This window comes from Charadrius vociferus, unplaced genomic scaffold (assembly GCF_000708025.1).
Source record: "Charadrius vociferus isolate BGI_N301 unplaced genomic scaffold, ASM70802v2 scaffold163, whole genome shotgun sequence".
Lineage (NCBI taxonomy): Eukaryota > Metazoa > Chordata > Aves > Charadriiformes > Charadriidae > Charadrius > Charadrius vociferus.
Window position 1 is genome coordinate 16,689,538 of NW_009648332.1, and position 18,631 is coordinate 16,708,168.

Below are 18,631 nucleotides of genomic sequence, written 5' to 3' on the forward strand. Positions count from 1 at the left end.
TCTTCTTTTACATACCCATTCACTTTTTCTTTTTTCCATTAATACAGAAAATTGAAAACTACCACGTTTATTTTCCATCAAGGTACAGATTCATTCAGAAGAAATTTACAACAACTTTTTAAAAAAAATCTTCTCTTTTATGTAAGTAAAGTAAGTGTTCTCTAATTATTTTATTCCCATGATTCAAATGGGACATTTCATTGAATATATGTTTGCTCAGTAGGCCAAGAACACAAAAAGAAATACAGTACAGACTCATGATGGAAAAACTGCTATTGTTGAGAGTTTATAAATGCTCTATTGTATTAATATAGCCAACCCCAGACAACTGTAACCCCTTGGTTTGTTCTCCATCTTTCACCACCAGTATACAAGGCCACATTACTGTCCAGTGCCTTACACAGTACTGTAAAAGAGAGATGACAGGCAGACAAGGGGTACAGAGAGGGACCAACTTCATCATGAATGCAAGGTAGCTTCAAATTACAAAACTTTGTAGGAACACATAATCCTTCATTAGCATTTATACCCTCTGTTTCCTTATACAACCAGTGAACACATGCTTTACAGGAGAATTATGCTTCAGATACCTTCCCTTATTTATTAAAATTCTGTCTGTGTCCCTTTGCCTAGCATCTGTATGGCACAATGTTGTCTATATACATTTCTAACCAAAAATATTTCACATTAGGATAACTTTATTAAGGTCAGAAAATAAACCCATGTACATAAAATAAACATTCCAATCCTATGTGTAGTGCTCAGTGGTCATATTTGCTAACCTTTAACTGAACGGTTATTTTAAATTTCTGAGTCAGAAATGCAGGGGAATCATGCTGCTATTCCAAAAATAACTGATAATTTTTTTCATAAATACTGGACTCTCAGAAAACAAATGTTTATTAATTAATCCCTCATCGGTGAGATTTTACAAAGCAGTTTGAAAGACACAGATTAAAACAATAAAAAAGATAAGTTGGATCATTGCCTTGTATACTATTACATCAAAATATGACACATCAGAATTCCTGTACATGGAAGGTCTCTAACAACGTGAGGATTTAGGACTGCATAAATCACAACGCTCTGTACTATAATCACATGACAGAATAGACCTGCAAAGCTTATTATACTGCATACCCAGATGGTAAACAACAGTTGTCACTGTACTAAGAATTACATCTCTGTAATCAATAATAGGAAGGAGGAACAGTTGGACAACTTGTTTCCTATTATGTTCACTTAGGCAACGTCTAGATCAATAAAGAGCATTAAGCCTCATACCAACTGTAGATGATGCCTGCTCAACATGCCTATCATATGGTAGCATTGGGTCCAGCTGTACTTCAAAATACTTGTAAATGGATAACAATTCTAATCTAACATTAAAAAGAAGCAATGATTCAAATAGCAGGCAGGTGCAGGACTTCTTTAGCATATGAGAGAAGACAGACCTATGATGCCAGTTTTAGTGTAAGCCAAAGTCAGCTTATTTTGTTAACCCATCCTATAATTGCATTTCACTACAGTCTATCTGAAAGATGTTACATGTTTTATATGGAGGAAAGGAAAAAAGCAACCAAGCATGCTATCACTGGCTCACATATAGTCTCAGTAATTACGTGGATATAGTAAGCTGCTCGCAAAAATGGAAAACTGAATTTGTGTATTGCTCTAGGCCAATATGTCAATTAATTACAAGTAATTTTTTAGTTAATCCATTTTTTAACTACTTACACAGTAAATCAACCCATTCAGCTACAGTCTCCTCTTACTTAAGAATCTATCACATAAATCTGAAAATTTTAACAAATAACTATATTAAGACAGCTAGCTTTAGCTTCCATTTTTCCTTATATCCCATACTTTCAAAATCCATCAAATTGAAACTGTCTCACATCATGCTATTAACAATTAACACAGAAACAAGTCCCAGTTTATTCTTAGACAGTCATTCAACTTCAAGATGACAAAACACAGGACAGTGAGCTCTTCTTACCTATTCCAATAAAGACTGCTTCATAGCCATCTTCTTTCAAGGTACGGAGTGTCATCCCATCCACTGCAAGGCCTTTACTAAAAATTATCTGAAAAAATTGAAGATTACTTGCCTTTAATGTGACAATGTGAAAATAATTTCTATTGTGTTCTGCATACAGACATCTCACAGGATTTTCTAGTGAACAAAAAAAGCAAATTATTGTTTTTTTCCCCCAAACCAGGCTTAAAAGATCAGATTGGCTCTGATTTAAGAAAGTGGCCCAAACTAGATAGGTGTAAAAGGGCTGTTGTAACTTCAGATCATCCTCAGATGTGAGCGACCACAGGCTAGCTTGGTTTCTGCTGTAAGCTAAAACAGTTAAAGCAAGCTAAACAAACAAACGAAGTCTGCCTATGGAACACAATACTGAAGTAAAGCTGCAAATGGCAGTTTTTCTACTGTGACTAAATCACTGTATTTGGTGCTGACTACAAAAAGTTGAATTCCCATGTGAAAATAAGAATTTTAGAGACATGATGTGGAAGCAAGAACCTTCTTTATGGAAGATGCCCCAAACAGATCACCCAGCACACCAGATGAAAAACAAGCAGTTTACGTTATCGCAGAAACATTAGTGAAAGTATGAGCCTCTTACAGGGAAATGAAAATCACAGAATCATAGAATTGTCTAGGTTGGAAGGGACCTTTAAGATCAAGTCCAACCACCAACCTAACACTGCCAACCCCGCTACTAAACCATGACTCTAAGCACCACATCTACCCATCTTTTCAATACCTCCAGGGATGGTGACTCAACCACTTCCCTGGGCAGCCTGTTCCAATGCTTCACAACCCTTTCAGTGAAGAAATTTTTCCTAATACCCAATCTAAACTTCCCCTGGTGCAACTTGAGACCATTTCCTCTTGTCCTATCACTTGTTACTTGGGAGAAGAGACTGACACCCACGTCGCTACAACCTCCTTTCAGGTGTTTGCAGAGAGCAATAAGGTCTCCACTCAGCCTCCTTTTCTCCAGCCTAAACAACCCCACTTCCCTCAGCCGCTCCTCGTAAGACTTGTTCTCCAGACCCATCACCAGCTCCGTTGCCCTTCTCTGGACACACTCCAGCACCTCAATGTCTTTTTTGTACTGATGGGCCCAAAACTGAACACAGTACTCAAGATGCGGCCTCACCAGTGCCAAGTAAAGGGGGAAAATTACTTCTCTAGTCATGCTGGCCACACTATTTCTGATACACGTCAGGATGCTGTTGGCCTTCTTGGCCACCTGGGCACACTGCTGGCGCATATTCAGCTTTTCAGCCACTCTTCCCCAAGCCTGTAGCACTGCATGGGGCTGTTGTAACCCAACCGCAGGACCTGGCACCTGGCCTTGTTGAACCTCATACCATTGGCCTCGGCCCATCGATCCAGACTGTCCAGCTCCCTCTGTAGCACCATCCTACCTTCAAACAGATCAACACTCCCACCCAACTTGGTGTCATCTCCAAATTTACTCGATCCATATCGTTGATAAAGATATTAAAGAGAACCGGCCCCAATACCGAGCCCTGGGGAACACCACTTGTGACTGGCCACTAACTGGATTTAACTCCATTCCCTACCACTCTTTGGGCCTGGCCCCCCAGCCAGCTCTTTACCCAGTGAAGAATACACCTATTCAAGCCATAAGCAGCCACTTAAAATAAAAGACAAGACACTATTCTATATTAACAGGGAGTCCAAACAGAAAACCAAGTGATGCTTTCCTGCACAGTATCAGGATCTTGGTAGGCCTACAATGGTGCAGCATGCAATGCCAGTCCCAAAGGAAGAATGGTATTGCCTTTGCGCTGCGCTCTCAAAGCTCACAGCCTGAATTTTGCACTGAGACCACTAGCTAGAACACCTTTATGCCAAAAACCCTCAGTGAAGTCAATGGTGTTTTTGTGGATGCAAAAAACCTGCCTGTAAAAATCTGAGCCAGAGATGGCATTAAGTCTGAAGAATGTTCTGTGCAAACTACAGCATGCCCTACTTGCTTGTAACGAAGCAGACTCAGATTCTGAGTGGTAAACTAACAGAGGTTTTCAAAATTATGAATGAGATCAGTTTTGATTTAAACTTGCAATTGTTAATTCTAATTTAGACAAACAACAATGTCTAAAGTGCAGTGACTGGTGTTCGTTTATTTAAAAAAAAAAATTGTCACAGTAATAAAAATATACCTATAATCTATATTTGTTTCCATTCAACTATTATTTACTTCTCGAGGTAAAAGCTGAAATTTTTTTGTAGAGTAATGTTCCATTAGCAAACCTGCTTTGAGCATCCATTGCACAGGTTGAGCAGCTGCAGTTGTCATAAGAGTGAGATGAGGAATTGTTTGCTGCCTGTTCAGGAAACCAACTATAGCAGTCCCCTGTGTAGAGGTCGTGCAATTGAAGATACACATACCTTTCACACATCTCTCCTAACCCTAAGGCTCTTGAGCGCGTAACGTGTGTGTGATTCCTCTTCTGATATTTTGTACTGCTTGATGCGGGTATTTGTGTTTCTATATCCATTTGTTAGACTCTCTGAACCTGAACATTTTGCCACAGTTTTTGTTACATCACTTGTATATTAACTTTACAAAACGCCACACTCTATTGTATAAGCACTAAACTTTGTGATCTTAACAGTTTAGTCCTCATGACATTGTATATATTGTTTGTTATTGAATCTGCCTATATTCCATTTAATATACATTTCCTATTGGTGGGGAAAAAAAAGGCAGATGTAAAATACAGTGTACAATACTTTAAAGAATTACTTTTTCTTGGTCTTTGGAGATACGGTATAAATTTTATCAGAGGTGCAAAAAGCCACGTATAGTTGTAATCCTTTCAAGAATACAGACTACATCCTCACCGGCAACAAAATACATTCCATAAATTGTCATTACATTTTTTTATCCTATTGTGTACATATGTTATGAAAACCTAATGAAGGAATTTAAATGGCAATACTATTTTATGTGGGGATTCATAATGCTCCTAGGGCCTCGCTCTGTAATCCTTATTCAGCTGACTAATTCTTATTAATTTCAGTAGAATTACTTGAATAAACAGCACTACTGAGCATTTACACAATACAGCACCTTCCACCAAAGATTTGAAATGCTTTAAGTAAACATGAGAAAATATTTCCAGCTTACAGAGGTATAAAGCTAAGGTACTTAGTTAACCAGCTTGCCAAAGGGTCAATTGCAAACCAATGGCAGAGCTTGGAAGCAAATTTACATTGAGATTCTCTGCTGCACTTCAAAACTGCAGAGGACTTGCAGGTAAAGATGACATGGTGGCTCTATGAGTCCATTCTGGAGACCTTGTCATAACAGGGAGCCCCGGGGGACTGAGTTTCGCAGAGGATTCCCAGGAGCCCATGCCCAGCAATTTTGTCTAAAATTGTCAGTGCTCTGTTTTTAGACCCATCCCTACCTCAATCTCCATTCTGTCGGTCTTTTCAAGGGTTGCAAAGGGATCTTTACAGTAGAAAAATATACCTGTAGTTTTTAAAGCCTTATCGTACATCTTACCAGCATTTTTATAAAACCTGGGCAGGATGAGGTTCTCGCTTGGGTCTTGTGACAACAGTCTACTGCTTTTACAATATGAACCGACATGAAAGGTTCCAAGAAGCATTGCTTGCTAAACTGAGTGCTTTAGTATCATGTTAAAAATACATTATCTCTCCTGGTACTCAAAAATTTGATCCAGTGATGCATTCTACATTTGTAACTTGTATTAAAGTGTGCAGCAGTTGCAAATACTATCTAAATCTTCGGCTCAAGCCCTAAATTAACAATAAAGCAATGTTCCCATTATCTATGAACAGCACACATTTGTTTAACAGAATAATGCATAAGTATTGCTTTCCAAGAAGTTCAATGACTGTTATTGTTTACATTAGATGATCATGTTAACACTTTGTTTAATTGGATGCATTTTATTATAAAATTAACTTGGATGCAAGACTGTATGATAAACCATTAAGAAAAAAATTCAGGGAGAGTGAACAAAAGGAGAAGTACCAAATATGAATGTTTTAAGTAGTGCCAAACTTGCATGAAAAAAAACTCGATTAAAAAAAATCAAATCATTCCAATAGCTACATTGAACCCCTAAAGCAATTTAGGAATTTGTTTCTTACAGACAATTAATCACATGCAGGCATGCCAGATGAGAACTATTGATTGCCCTTTTCCAAACTAGTGGCATTCAGACAGGAGACAGACAAATGCCCTGAGCAAGAGGAAGCATCTTCCTGCCTCTGTCTAGCGTAGCTTTTAATTGTTCTTTACTAATGTGCATGACATTTTGCTGTTAATCTTTGGCAGAGTTCTTGTTCTTTTTTCTTTGAGCTATATATAGGCAGGATATATTTTTCATTACCTTCACTCCAAGATCCTTCATAAGCTCAGCTTCAAAATTCACTACATCATACGGCAATCGGAACTGGGGGATTTCAGATGTACTAAAACAAATAAAAACACTTGTGAATTACTTCCAGCTATGATGAAGAAAGGATTTTTTTTTTTATTTCTTAAAAATTCAATACTTATAACACACCTTAATTAATTTTGATGTATATGAATGGAAATGTGCTGACGCTTGACCATTGGCATTTTTAAATTGTTAGAGTGACAAAACAGCATTATTCAGCAATGCTAAAAATATAGGCCAAGAAGGCAGTACCTTGAGGCCAATCCTGCCCACACTTGCAGGTAACCATTTAACATACGTTAAACTTAGGTCCAAAAGAACTTCGGCTCCATTCCTTTTGTTCACCAGAATATGTAACACTAAACAAACCTCAGATATCCATTTAAGAAAAGATCTCATGGCTATTAAAAGCAAAGTGATCTTCTAGCAATCATTCGTTAAGATACCCAATAAGAAAGACTCAAATTTCCCACACATTTTTTTAAAAAAGTGTTGCATATGCTATTTTGAGCAATGGCATTTAAAACTGTACCCTCCTCCATTTCTACTTCATAAATTTTTTATGATCTTCCAGGATGGACAAAGCCAGTAATTTTCTATCAGCTCTTGGTTTCAAGTCTGTTTTTTGACCTCATGTTTATTAGCTGGCATTTTTTCTTCCTGGGAATGGGAAAGGTTAGGAATGTCATCTTCAAGTTCCCAGAATCACAGATCTCATGTATGGGAAAACTGCAGTGCCAGCATAGAATCTCAGATTATATCTACTGGTACAGATTTTTATCTCCAATGAAATGACATCTACTTATGCCAGTTTAAAACCTCTGCCATAAAACACATCACAGGTAAACATAGTGAAGTTCTATTTAGATACTTTTGTTCAATGAAGGTAAAAAACTGAATATGCAGAAAAGTTAAAGTCTCTCCCCAGATATTTCTAAGCTTCGAACAGTCTAATCTGTTTTCAAATTAATGAAGCTATAATTTCCATAACAAAGCACTGGCACAAGAGATTCACAGTGGCTTTATTTTACATATTGTTAGTTACCACACCATCTTTAACATCTAACGTTGACAGGCCAGAAGGATTTTAAGTTGCATCAACTTTAAATATATTGATAAGAAACTGGTGTTCCTCCTTATCACTTCTAGTACTGCCATTTATTCACCTTTCCCAACTAGTGTGCAATGAAAAGTGTTTTAAATATCAGATATAATGAATGTGTCATGATGATACAGCTTTCACAGGTCATGCTAAGTAAAAAAGTGTCTGAGGCAGAAACTAATGTATCAATATGATTCTGCAACACAGATTCAATAAAGAAATATAATAAAAAAAGGAAATTTCTATTTTCCAAGCCACCTATGTATTTGTTGATGGCCTGTCATGTCCATGACTCTTAGAACGCAGAACAGCACTGGCTGTGCTACACCCTTGTCAGAATTTGTAAACAATTTTTTGCTCTTATTAAACATTTACTTACAGTTTTATGCTGCGGAGTATACCCATACATATGTACATATAAATGTATGTGTATGTTCATATGCAAATACACAGAGTTCTGTAGGGACACGTGCATGCACATTTACCATAAAAATAAGCATTTTATGAAAGTCAACTGGTACATCAGTAATTCTGATACAACTTCTTTCAGCAGCAGAAGACAGTCTCTGATGCTGCAATGAAGAGACTGAGGGGGAGAAGGAAACGGGGCAGAGCTGCAGGAGGGATGCAGTGGATGGGAACAGTGTCCCACCAATTCACCTCTTTGTCAAATCTGATCCAAGTTAGAGGTGCTTGGACAGGTACTTGGTGTTTCTGAGAAATCCCAAATTACTTTTGCTCAAGGGACACCCCTTTGGCCTAGTGAGAGGAATATTTTGGTATGTTGTAAACCAGCAGCATAGCTAGGAGTACGAGCAGCGAAGCTTGTTCAAGGTGCCTAAGCAAGAGCATGATCTACTCATGCCTACTTTGCCATAAAGCCTAAATTTTACACAACTGGTGAAAAGTAGGAAAACCTGCCCGTAAATGTGAAAAACTCAGACATGTTCAGATAACCACAGACTTATGCTACACTTAAATATCACACCACAGGAACTACAATCACTAGACACCTTTCTAGTGTTGCAATATCATTGAAGTTAGCTATGATGTAATATATATGTGAAGGAACATCCTAGTTAAAACACTTAATAAAAGGCAGAGCAAACTAAAAAAGGGCACAAGCACTGCCTTTTCAAACAGTTCATTCCAAATACAAAATTAATTTGTTCTTGTTAGCTATTTGCATTAGTTTACGAAGCTTTGAAAACACACGCATCAATAATCTAAACTTGTTAAAAGATGTACTGCAAAGACTTACAAATGGAATAATGGATGATTGCTGCCACAGGCCACCCTCCCTTCTGTTCCAAGATTAAAATAAGGACAAAAGGAATTGATGCCCTTAAACCAGATGTGAAACTTTCTTCAATGAATGGGAGGGAAATTTGACCTTGGTTGCTATGTGTTCTTTAAGACTCAGAAAAAAGAAATACATTTTGAAATGCACTGCTTGACCATTAAGGATGCTAACAGAACAGGCAAAACTTACTGTAAGGCTTTTTGCAGCAGAGCAAACAGACTAAGCTTTATTTTAAATTCAACTTAAAACTCGAAGAACAGATGCAACTGAAGATCACATCGCTTCAAATATGAAAGCACACAGTAAGCAACTGCAGCACTGTACTGTAAGCAACTGCAGAAAGTACTGTATTATATAGCTGAGTTCAACCCGAGTGTAACCGGTCACCAAGTAAAGCTTCATTGTTAGAAACACCTCATGATTTCTTACTACTTTGCAGCAACAAAACTCATTTTAAATCCGGTATTTATGAAAACATATGCTACCCAACAGGTATTTCATATACTAAATTTTCAATCCTCTATGGCAACCAGTTCAAGTAAAACAGCTCCACAGTTAAATGCCTATGTATTAACACCTTGATAATTAGGTAGAATACTTCTGAACCTCACTGGAAAAAAATGCAAGTAATCAGTTCAACCTCTCTAGCATTGATTCTCTATCTTTCAGAGCACTGAATAAGTATTTGACATTATGACATTATGGATCAAATTCATTAACAGTGTCAACTCTATTGATTTCAGTGATGCTGCAGTGAGAAATGTGAGCATGTCACCCTTCTTTCTCTCTCTGTTTCTTTTCACTTTTTGTTTTGTAAACACTTTAGTGTGAGTACATCCTCAACATGCAAAATTTAATTTTGATTTTGAAACTGTTTGGTTTCTGAAATATTTTATCTTGTACTTAGGGATTCCAACAAATTTATAAGATATGATCTCAGCCATTGTTACAGTGGTAAAAATTCATCTTCTAGTGTAGAGGACATTACATCATGCAAATATCAGCCAAGTGCTTACCATATAGGAAAACTGCAAAGATACCTTCCTTTGTGTATTTGCAATTTGTTGAGGGTTGAGAATTGTAGGGAGTTTATTTCACTCACGGCATGGTTTACTAAAGCTGCAAGTCCAGGCATACATGATGGATTTATTCACTGTCACCTTTATTTGCATAAAGTAGTTCATGAGAGCATTCTAAATTTAAAATTCTCCATGAAATTATTATCTGTCTAAAGCATTTTAAACATCTACTAATTCTTTCACTATGTAGGGCTACAAGTGCTTCATCTTGCTTTAAAAGTTTTGAATAAGGGAAAATGGTTCCTGGCATAATTTTCTATGTTGTTAATTTGATAATAAGAACTGCACCCTGGAACTTTAGAAGTCATTTGAAGAGAATATACGAGTTAGCCAACAGATTCTCAGTTAAAGCTTGCCTGTAATTGTACCTATTTTGGATTGAATGATTAATTATTTAAATAAAATGTAAGCTTTCCAGATCTGAAATTTTCTACTCTCTTCCTCTGGTAAACGCAGAGGTAGCGTGTATAAACAGGTTTGCACAATATTTTTTGCTATTCTCTCTACATTCATAGGAAACAGTGCTTTGTTGTCATTGTGTTTTTACCTTAAGCCACCAAGGTACTCCTGTTTTTCAAATATGGTGATGTTCGAATAGCCCAATCGAGCCAAAAAGGAAGCACAACTTAAACTTGCAGGTCCTGCACCAAGGAGAGCTATCTTCACGTGATAGGCTTCAGGCATATCTTCTATACGAGGTAAGGAAGGGTTTCTGATCTGAGGAATATTCATAGCTTTGAACACCTGAAAAGCAATGCAGGCAACAGGTTACATACTTTATGTTCCCTCCTTAAATTTTATTATGAATAACGTGATGGAAGCTTCTGCTAGTACTGTCACATATCATTAACGCATTATTGTGGATCGCTTCCTATCATTACAGGGATTCCCAAATTACATGATACATGCATTTGTAAGGGATGCTGTAGTTGCAGGCTTTGGTCCTTCTATGGTTCTTTTGTCTTAAAAATGTCTGAAGTCAGATCTTTCACTACTGTGAATTTTACAGAGAAGGTGGAAACAGACTACCAGTAACGGAATAGTAATACAAAGTCAGCCAGATGGCAGAGAATCTCTGTAACACCAAAAATTTCCTTCCTAACAATGTTCAGATTATTTTTACTACTAGAAAAGTATTTTAGAATCATAGAATCGTCTAGGTTGGACGGAACCTTTAAGATCCTCTAGTCTAACCATCAACCTAACACTGCCAAAACCATCAGTGAACCATGTCCCTAACCACCACGTCCACCCATCTTTTAAATTCCTCCAGGGATGGTGCCTCCACCACTTCCCTGGGCAGCCTGTTCCAATGCTTAACAACCCTTTCTGAGAAGAACTTTTTCCTGATATCCAACCTAAATCTATCCTGGCGTAACTCGAGGCCACTTCCTCTTGTCCTATCACTTGTCACTAGCAAGAACAGGTTGACCTCCACCTCTCTACCACCTCTGTGTCTCCAAGCACCACATCTATCCGTCTCTTAAATACCTCCAGGGATGGAGATTCCATCACTTCCCTGGGCAGCCTGTCGCAATGCTTAACAAACCTTTTGGTGAAGGAATTTTGCCTAATATCCAATCTAAACCTCCCCTGGTGCAACTTGAGGCCATTTCCTCTTGTCCTATCACTTGTTACTTGGGAGAAGAGACTGACACCCACGTCGCTACAACCTCCTTTCAGGTGTTTGCAGAGAGCAATAAGGTCTCCCCTCAGCCTCCTTTTCTCCAGCCTAAACAACCCCACTTCCCTCAGCCGCTCCTCGTAAGACTTTTGCTCTAGACCCCTCACCAGCTCCGTTGCCTTTCTCTGGATGTGTTCCAGCACCTCAATGTCTTTCTTGTAGTGAGAGGTACAAAACCGAACAAAGAATTCGAGATTCAGCCTCACCAATGCTGAGTACAGGGGGACAATCACTTCTCTAGTCATGCTGGCCACACTATTTCTGATACCCGTCAGGATGCTGTTGGCCTTCTTGGCCACCTGGGCACACTGCTGGCTCATATTCCGCTGCCAGTCAACCAGCACCCCCAGGTCCTTTTCTGCTGGGCAGCTTCCCAGCCACTCTTCCCCAAGCCTGTAGCACTGCATGGGGCTGTTGTAACCCAACCGCAGGACCCGGCACTTGGCCTTGTTGAACCTCATACCATTGGCCTCGGCCCATCGATCCAGCCTGTCCAGATCCCTCTGTAGGGCCATCCTACCCTCAAACAGGTCAACACACCTGCCCAACCTGGTGTGATCTCCAGACTTACTGAAGGTGCACTCAATCCCCTTGTCCAGGTTGTTGACAGAGATATTAAAGAGAACCAGCTCCAATACCAAGCCCTGAGGAACATCACTTGTGACTGGCCGCCAACTGGATTTAACTCCATTCACTACCACTCTTTGGGTGCAGCCTTCCAGACAGTTCTTTACTCAGTGAAGAATACACCCATCCAAGCCACAAGTAGCCAGTGTCTCCTGGAGAATGCTGTGGGACATGGTGCCAAAGGCTTTACTAAAGTCCAGGTAAACAACATCCACAGCTTTTCCCTCATCCATTTTTTTTTTTTGTGAATAATGCCAAGGATTGCAATACCAGTGAAGAGGCTTTGCTTCTTCAAGAGATGTCTTGTGTGATCCTGGATAAATCACTTATGGCTTGACTTTTTAGAGGTGGTAGGTAACCAACCTTAGGTGGTTTTGCAACTTTTTTTAGGAACTGCCCCTAGTCTTCAGTGCTGTATTTTCACTGGTAACCCATACTTTAAATGCCTCCTCTTAGATAATTCTAATAGGACTTACTTCATGTTAGTTGCTCATCTCTTTCAGATGTTCCCCACTTTTTAATCAGGTGTCCAAAAGTTGTAGGCATACCTGAAAGTTAGATTGTTCTCCCTATGCCTCAATTCTTCACCTGTAAAATGGTGATCTGCTCCATTCTGTCTTGACTATGATTCTGTGACCACTACAGGTACTTCAGGACACTCTCTGACCACTATTATGTATAGAACAGAACTGAGCACAATGGGCTCCTACCTAGTTGCAATGTCACACAAATGTCACACACAAAATCACACAGTTTTGCATTAAATCAGTTCTTTGCTTACGCACACAGGTAAGAGCCTAATGCAGAAATATTCTACATCCACTGAGCTAGACTTCACTGCCCTATGCATTTACATACATTGTAGGCGAAGGAACAGAGTCTCTACCTTGTATGACCTATAAAAGTAAAGAATAGGCTCACAGCCCTTGCAGGCTACTAAAGATTAGGAGCATGGAAAAGCATAGTTACAGCTTTGTTTTATTTTAGGCATTACGGGAAAATATTTAACCCAAGGAGTGTATCTTTGTAGCAGAAGCACAACATTATACCAAAAGGATACAAGAGCTCATTGCATCGGGATTCTCAGTGGTATCACAAACACTTCAGGGCTGCCTCAAAAACTCCAGAACCTCAAAAACTACCAGAAGACAACATTTTTCCCTATCTATTTCAATGCAGAATGTGTTCCACAAGTACTAACTCATCCTCTAAAATACATACATCAACATTTGTCTTAATAAATAGCATATTTAAGTTATTCAACAAGTTTACCAACAGCTTTTACTTTCCTTAGAACTCAAGAAGCAAAGGTTTTTCAAGTTAAACTTTGGCAATTCCACTTGTGAATAGAATTTTTCATTTAAATTTTGAATCAATGTTCATTTTCTTCATGCGCACTTGAGCACTCATGCTAGCTAAACCAATGATTAGTTCCTTCCCCCTCTAAAATTTCTGTGTCAAATTCCACCAGTCTTTGTAAATTGACATAGCATTTTAACAAACTGCAAGAAGCAAGAGACAGATAATTGTTTTAAAAAAAAGAATCATTTAAACCTGACAATTCATACAATATGGGAAGGTTTAATGTGGTTATTAATGGATTTCACAGGCTGAAAAGCTTATATTGTACCGTGAAACTAGACTGTGATAACCAAAATGCAATATTTCTAAAATGTCTGCTTTGTTACATTCACACAGAAATGGCTTGAATGATACCAAATTTCCATTAAAGTCTCATGCAGTTGTTTTAGAAGGCTACTTGGCAATACAAATTCTATAACTTGCATACTTAATTTCTGTATTGAACATTATGAATATGCATATGCTTAACAAATTTAGCATTAAATTTACTTTATTGTTAACAGAATTATTTTTATATTTATGATTGAATAGTCACACCCATCAACTAAACGTTATACTAAAGTGCCACACTACTGTAAGTGCAGCCTTAAGCTTCAGAAACCAAGCACTCACACAGGATATCCTCATAGTTCAGGCTGAATGGTCAACTTTAACTCTGCCTATTTGCAAATAGGGTGAAACTGTCTTTATGCCGCACAGCCAGCTTGTGCAGTGATATCTTGCCATCTGGAATTCAGTGGCAGTTTTGCATATTAAGGCTGGCAGAGTAACTGTGTGAAAATAGCAAACTGCTTCAATGCATTTCAAAAGATTTTCACTCACCTCATGGTGAAGTTTCCCTGCACTTTAATTCACCTAATTAAACATCACTGAATTCTCCTGTACAAATTCTTTGGTGTGCAGAGATGAGTACTTTTCAAGCAAGTGTTCAATGCCACATTACCCGCAACTGTCTTCTCTGATTTTAATCTGCTCAGACCGTGGTCAGGATGCAAGTAAAGTTTAACACTACTGCCTTTCTTGTCCACCTCCCTTTCAAAAAGAAGATTTCATTTTTGTTTGGATGGATTTTTCTTTTGTTTCGCAGTGCTTTTTAACCAGACCCATTCAGGTACATGAGACCAAATGATGATTTTTCAAAACCGAATCTCTCAGTGGAAAGACTGAAATGAAAGACATCAGCCTCATGTCTGCCTTTCCTTCTGGCTCTGTCTCACAGACAAATAAAAGAGATTAGATAGATTATTAATAGATATTAGTAACACTGGGCATTTGTCCTTTAAGTTTTTACGAAATAATATGCAATCATCATTACTTCACCACCCGGGGCCTATTCAGACTAAACCCACATAGATTCTGTCCCCTTCTTATGCTTCCATGTCCATTAGGGTCCACAGAAAGGATATTCCAGTTTACAAAAAAGATTATGGAGACTTTGTCCTTAAGTGAGATACAATTTGACCAAACCGAAACAGTCAATTTATTCTGCTAAAGTTCCAACAACCAAAATAAATTCTCTCTTGATTCAATTATTTATAACATACCACAGTTTCCCTATTTGCATTACTTCAGTGTGTAAAAGTGTGAGTGCACTTGCTCAATGTTCTCTCCAGGGCGAAATCTGGGCGTTTGTTCCCCTTGTGAATTAAACACGCTTTTACTGCAGTGGGGTTGGTTCTTGTCCCAAAACATTCAGTATACTCAACAGAGAGAGCATAATTCCAGGCACTGTATGCAAACACAAGTTTGTATTAAGGTTCCACAGTACTTCTCACTTAAGCAAACTATAGTGGTTTCAATTGCTGAGCATCTGATTCAAGTTTAATTTTCCTGGAAAGTTTTAGCCAACTCACTTTAGCTGTTTTTCAGAATGCAGACAGGGAAAAGCTTATTGTTCTCCTCACGTAATATAATTCTGGTTCTTTTCTTCACCACATGACTCTAGTATTAGCATGTTTTGATGAAAAGCTGTGACATTTGGCAGAGAGTGGCAGGTGACTCAGAGAAATGCATTTTGCTAACCTGATGAAAATCATTTTATGGCATAGTAAGCATGATTTAAATGAATCTAAAACATTTAAAACCATTAGAGCAGGTTAGAACTGTTATTCAGAATCATTACCTCAATTTTTATATAAATTAGAATAAATTAAAGTAACTCATTTCAGTCACTTTTGAGTTTTCTGATCAGAATTTTTCTAAGAGGAATATACTGTAGATACCCTTCACCTATTTGCAGAATTCAAATATGGTCAGACAGCGTTGCTCGAATTCACATTTATTTAAAATTACCTTTGGACTATGACAAAGAATGCATTAAACAAAACAGCAAATAGACCGAAAGTTTAACCTCAATGTTAAAAGGTAAAAAAGCCTTTGCTTAATCCTATGAAACAAGAAGGGACACTAAAAAGTATATTTGGCAGTCTCCAAGACATACACAGAAGGTCACACTTCTTAAGTAAAAAGTGCATCTGTTTAATCTCTCATCTTCATCACAAAACCTTCATCAACAGAAAAAGGCTGAAATACAAAAAAAAAAAAAATGGGGAAAATGGAAGGAGCAGTGGGAAAATTTAATCTTTTAGTAACATAAGTTTTGACTTCATAACTAAATCCTTTATATTCTTGAGGCATAATGCTTGCTTCCATGCTTAAAATGCGATAGAAAACAGTTTATCAGTCAGGTTTGTTGTTAAGTATCCTTCACTCAGATGATGAGATACCAAACAGCTACTGACGTAGACATTAGCATCTAGCTTGTATTTATTTTAGTGTGAAACATATTGGTATATTCTGAATTGTTATCAGATTTTGCTAGTGCACAGACAGAAAAATACAGGCAATGAAATCAGTAACATTTGGGAACTGAGTACTAGTTTCACACTTTTCCACTGGTTTCCATGGATATTTATCTGTAGGTTGGTTTACATTAATATGGGGTAGTTCAATATTTAAAGGAGAAAATAATATTCTGCACAGATTTTAATAAAAAATGAAGCAAACTGCATGCGCAGGAATCATCTTGAAGTTGTCAAATTACAGGATGACACAATTAATTTCATTTAATTGCAGTGGATAGCACAGGATGTACAGGAAGTGTTTTTTCCACAAACATGAGCTAGTTCTGAAAACTTGTTGATCCTCTCTCCCTCCACAATTCAACAGCTAAAGTTGCAGTACTGCAAACTTTTATGCAAGTAGGTGAGTGTTGACAAAACTAGGGCCTAAAGCGTCTCATTAAAGACTTTTCAAACATGTACAACAACTATATGTTAATATTATCCCAGTCCCAAGAAAACCCATGGATCTCAGACATTGCAGAGTCCATACCTCAACGTTTCATGAACCCCACCACTAAAAAAGACATAGCAACATTCATGTAAATGCCTTAAAAAATTGTGTTTAACGTCTGTAAAACATGCTATTGAGAAGTTTATATAACTTGTCCAAATATCAGCAAGTCTTTCAGCATTGGCCTAAGAAATAAGAAGTCCCCAGATTCATCCCCTGAATTATTGTAAAAGGCTACATAATCCCTTTCAGACAAGCCTAAAATTATATAATCGTTTAGTATAGATTTCAACATGACTTAAAAGAGAAAACAACCTAAAGATGTGTTAAAATAAAATTTAATAGGGACAAATAGATTTTTCTTTCTGTTTGTCCTACTGTCTTAGCTCCCCAGAACAATCTTCCTCTGCTGATGCAGCATGCCCATCCAAGCTGGCAATGGTGAGGTGCCCAGGAAGACATCCCAAATAGGGATGCTGCTGCTCCACAAGAACCACCTTCTCCCACCTATGTTAAGACTGATCAGAGCTGTGAATATGCAACTAAAAGAGGGACCCTGAGCCCGAGGGCACAGCACACCCCTCCATGTCGACCCCTCTGGGCAGCCGTTGCTTCCTTGCCCGTGGTGGGCTGGGGGAGAAGGGAGGTTCAGCACTCGGAGGGGGACCCTCACCATAGCCCACCTCCCAGAGCAGGTGCTCTGCTGAGATGCCCCCGAGGCTAACAGCAGGTAAGGTCACAATGCATCCTTTAGGAAAAAAAAAAAACATATCAAGTTTCCTTTTCCAATTTCTTTCTGCTGCAAAAGCAGCCAGAAGATATGTCCAGAGAGGAACAAATCACCAGAACTGTAGCTGGCACAAGAGTCACAGTACTAAATGATCTAGTATTTAAATCTAGCATGCAGTCATTAAAATAATACATTTTCTATTTAGCTTGTGCTGCTCCATTCAGAATGATTAACTAGAAACACAGGAGAACCTTTAGATTCAGTAACGTCTATCCAGAAACGTAAGATTTTGAGGGCTTCTTACTAATACTACAACTGGCAATTCTTTACTGTAGACTTCTTTTTTTTACTGCAAGCTTACAAACTTGTACTTGAGTAACCAGTAATTTTAGTTTATTTTGTGGGACTGACAGTCATACAGCTCATGCCTGTATGTATTGTCACTGCAATCTCAGTATATTTTCACTGAACTTGTGTTCCAAAACCAGAGATGTTTCCTGATTGTAAAGTACTTGGGCAAAGGAGACAGATAAAGACATTAATATAATTTTGACCTGTGCTGTAGCAGGTGTAGCCTGCGCTTGACACTCATCATTTATAATACTGAGCTTTTACTCCGTGTTATTCTCTAGATGCAACAGTTACCGTGGTAACTGCATCCCAGTATACACATTCTACATCACAAATACAAACGGACATTTCCTTTTTTTCCACTTGAACATTTGATTTTCAAAATCCACGTTTTTTTCAGACTAGATTACAATTTACTCTGAGAACGAGCCTAACATAGTTACAAAACTACATAGAAGGGTAGAAGGAAAATTCAGGAGGCGTGCGGGGCCATTTTTTTTTTTTCTACCGTATGCAAGACAAATATTTTACAATTAGGGAGTTTTATCTGCAGTATGAACAGATGATCAGTCATTGTTCAGAAGCACAAAGGGGCATACGTCATACCCATATATTTTACATTTTAAACCCA

At 38.1% G+C, this 18,631-nt stretch overlaps 1 protein-coding gene across 1 annotated transcript in view; it reads right to left on the reverse strand.

The window, feature by feature from the left end:
- DPYD (dihydropyrimidine dehydrogenase) overlaps window positions 1-18,631 on the reverse strand; it is a 359,045-nt gene that overhangs the window by 241,968 nt on the left and 98,446 nt on the right. The window contains exons 6-8 of the mRNA XM_009884907.1: window positions 10,500-10,696; window positions 6,418-6,499; window positions 2,000-2,087 (exon numbers count right to left, since the gene is read on the reverse strand). Of these exons, the coding sequence (XP_009883209.1) occupies window positions 2,000-2,087; window positions 6,418-6,499; window positions 10,500-10,696 (367 nt within the window). The remainder of the gene's footprint in view (window positions 1-1,999; window positions 2,088-6,417; window positions 6,500-10,499; window positions 10,697-18,631) is intronic.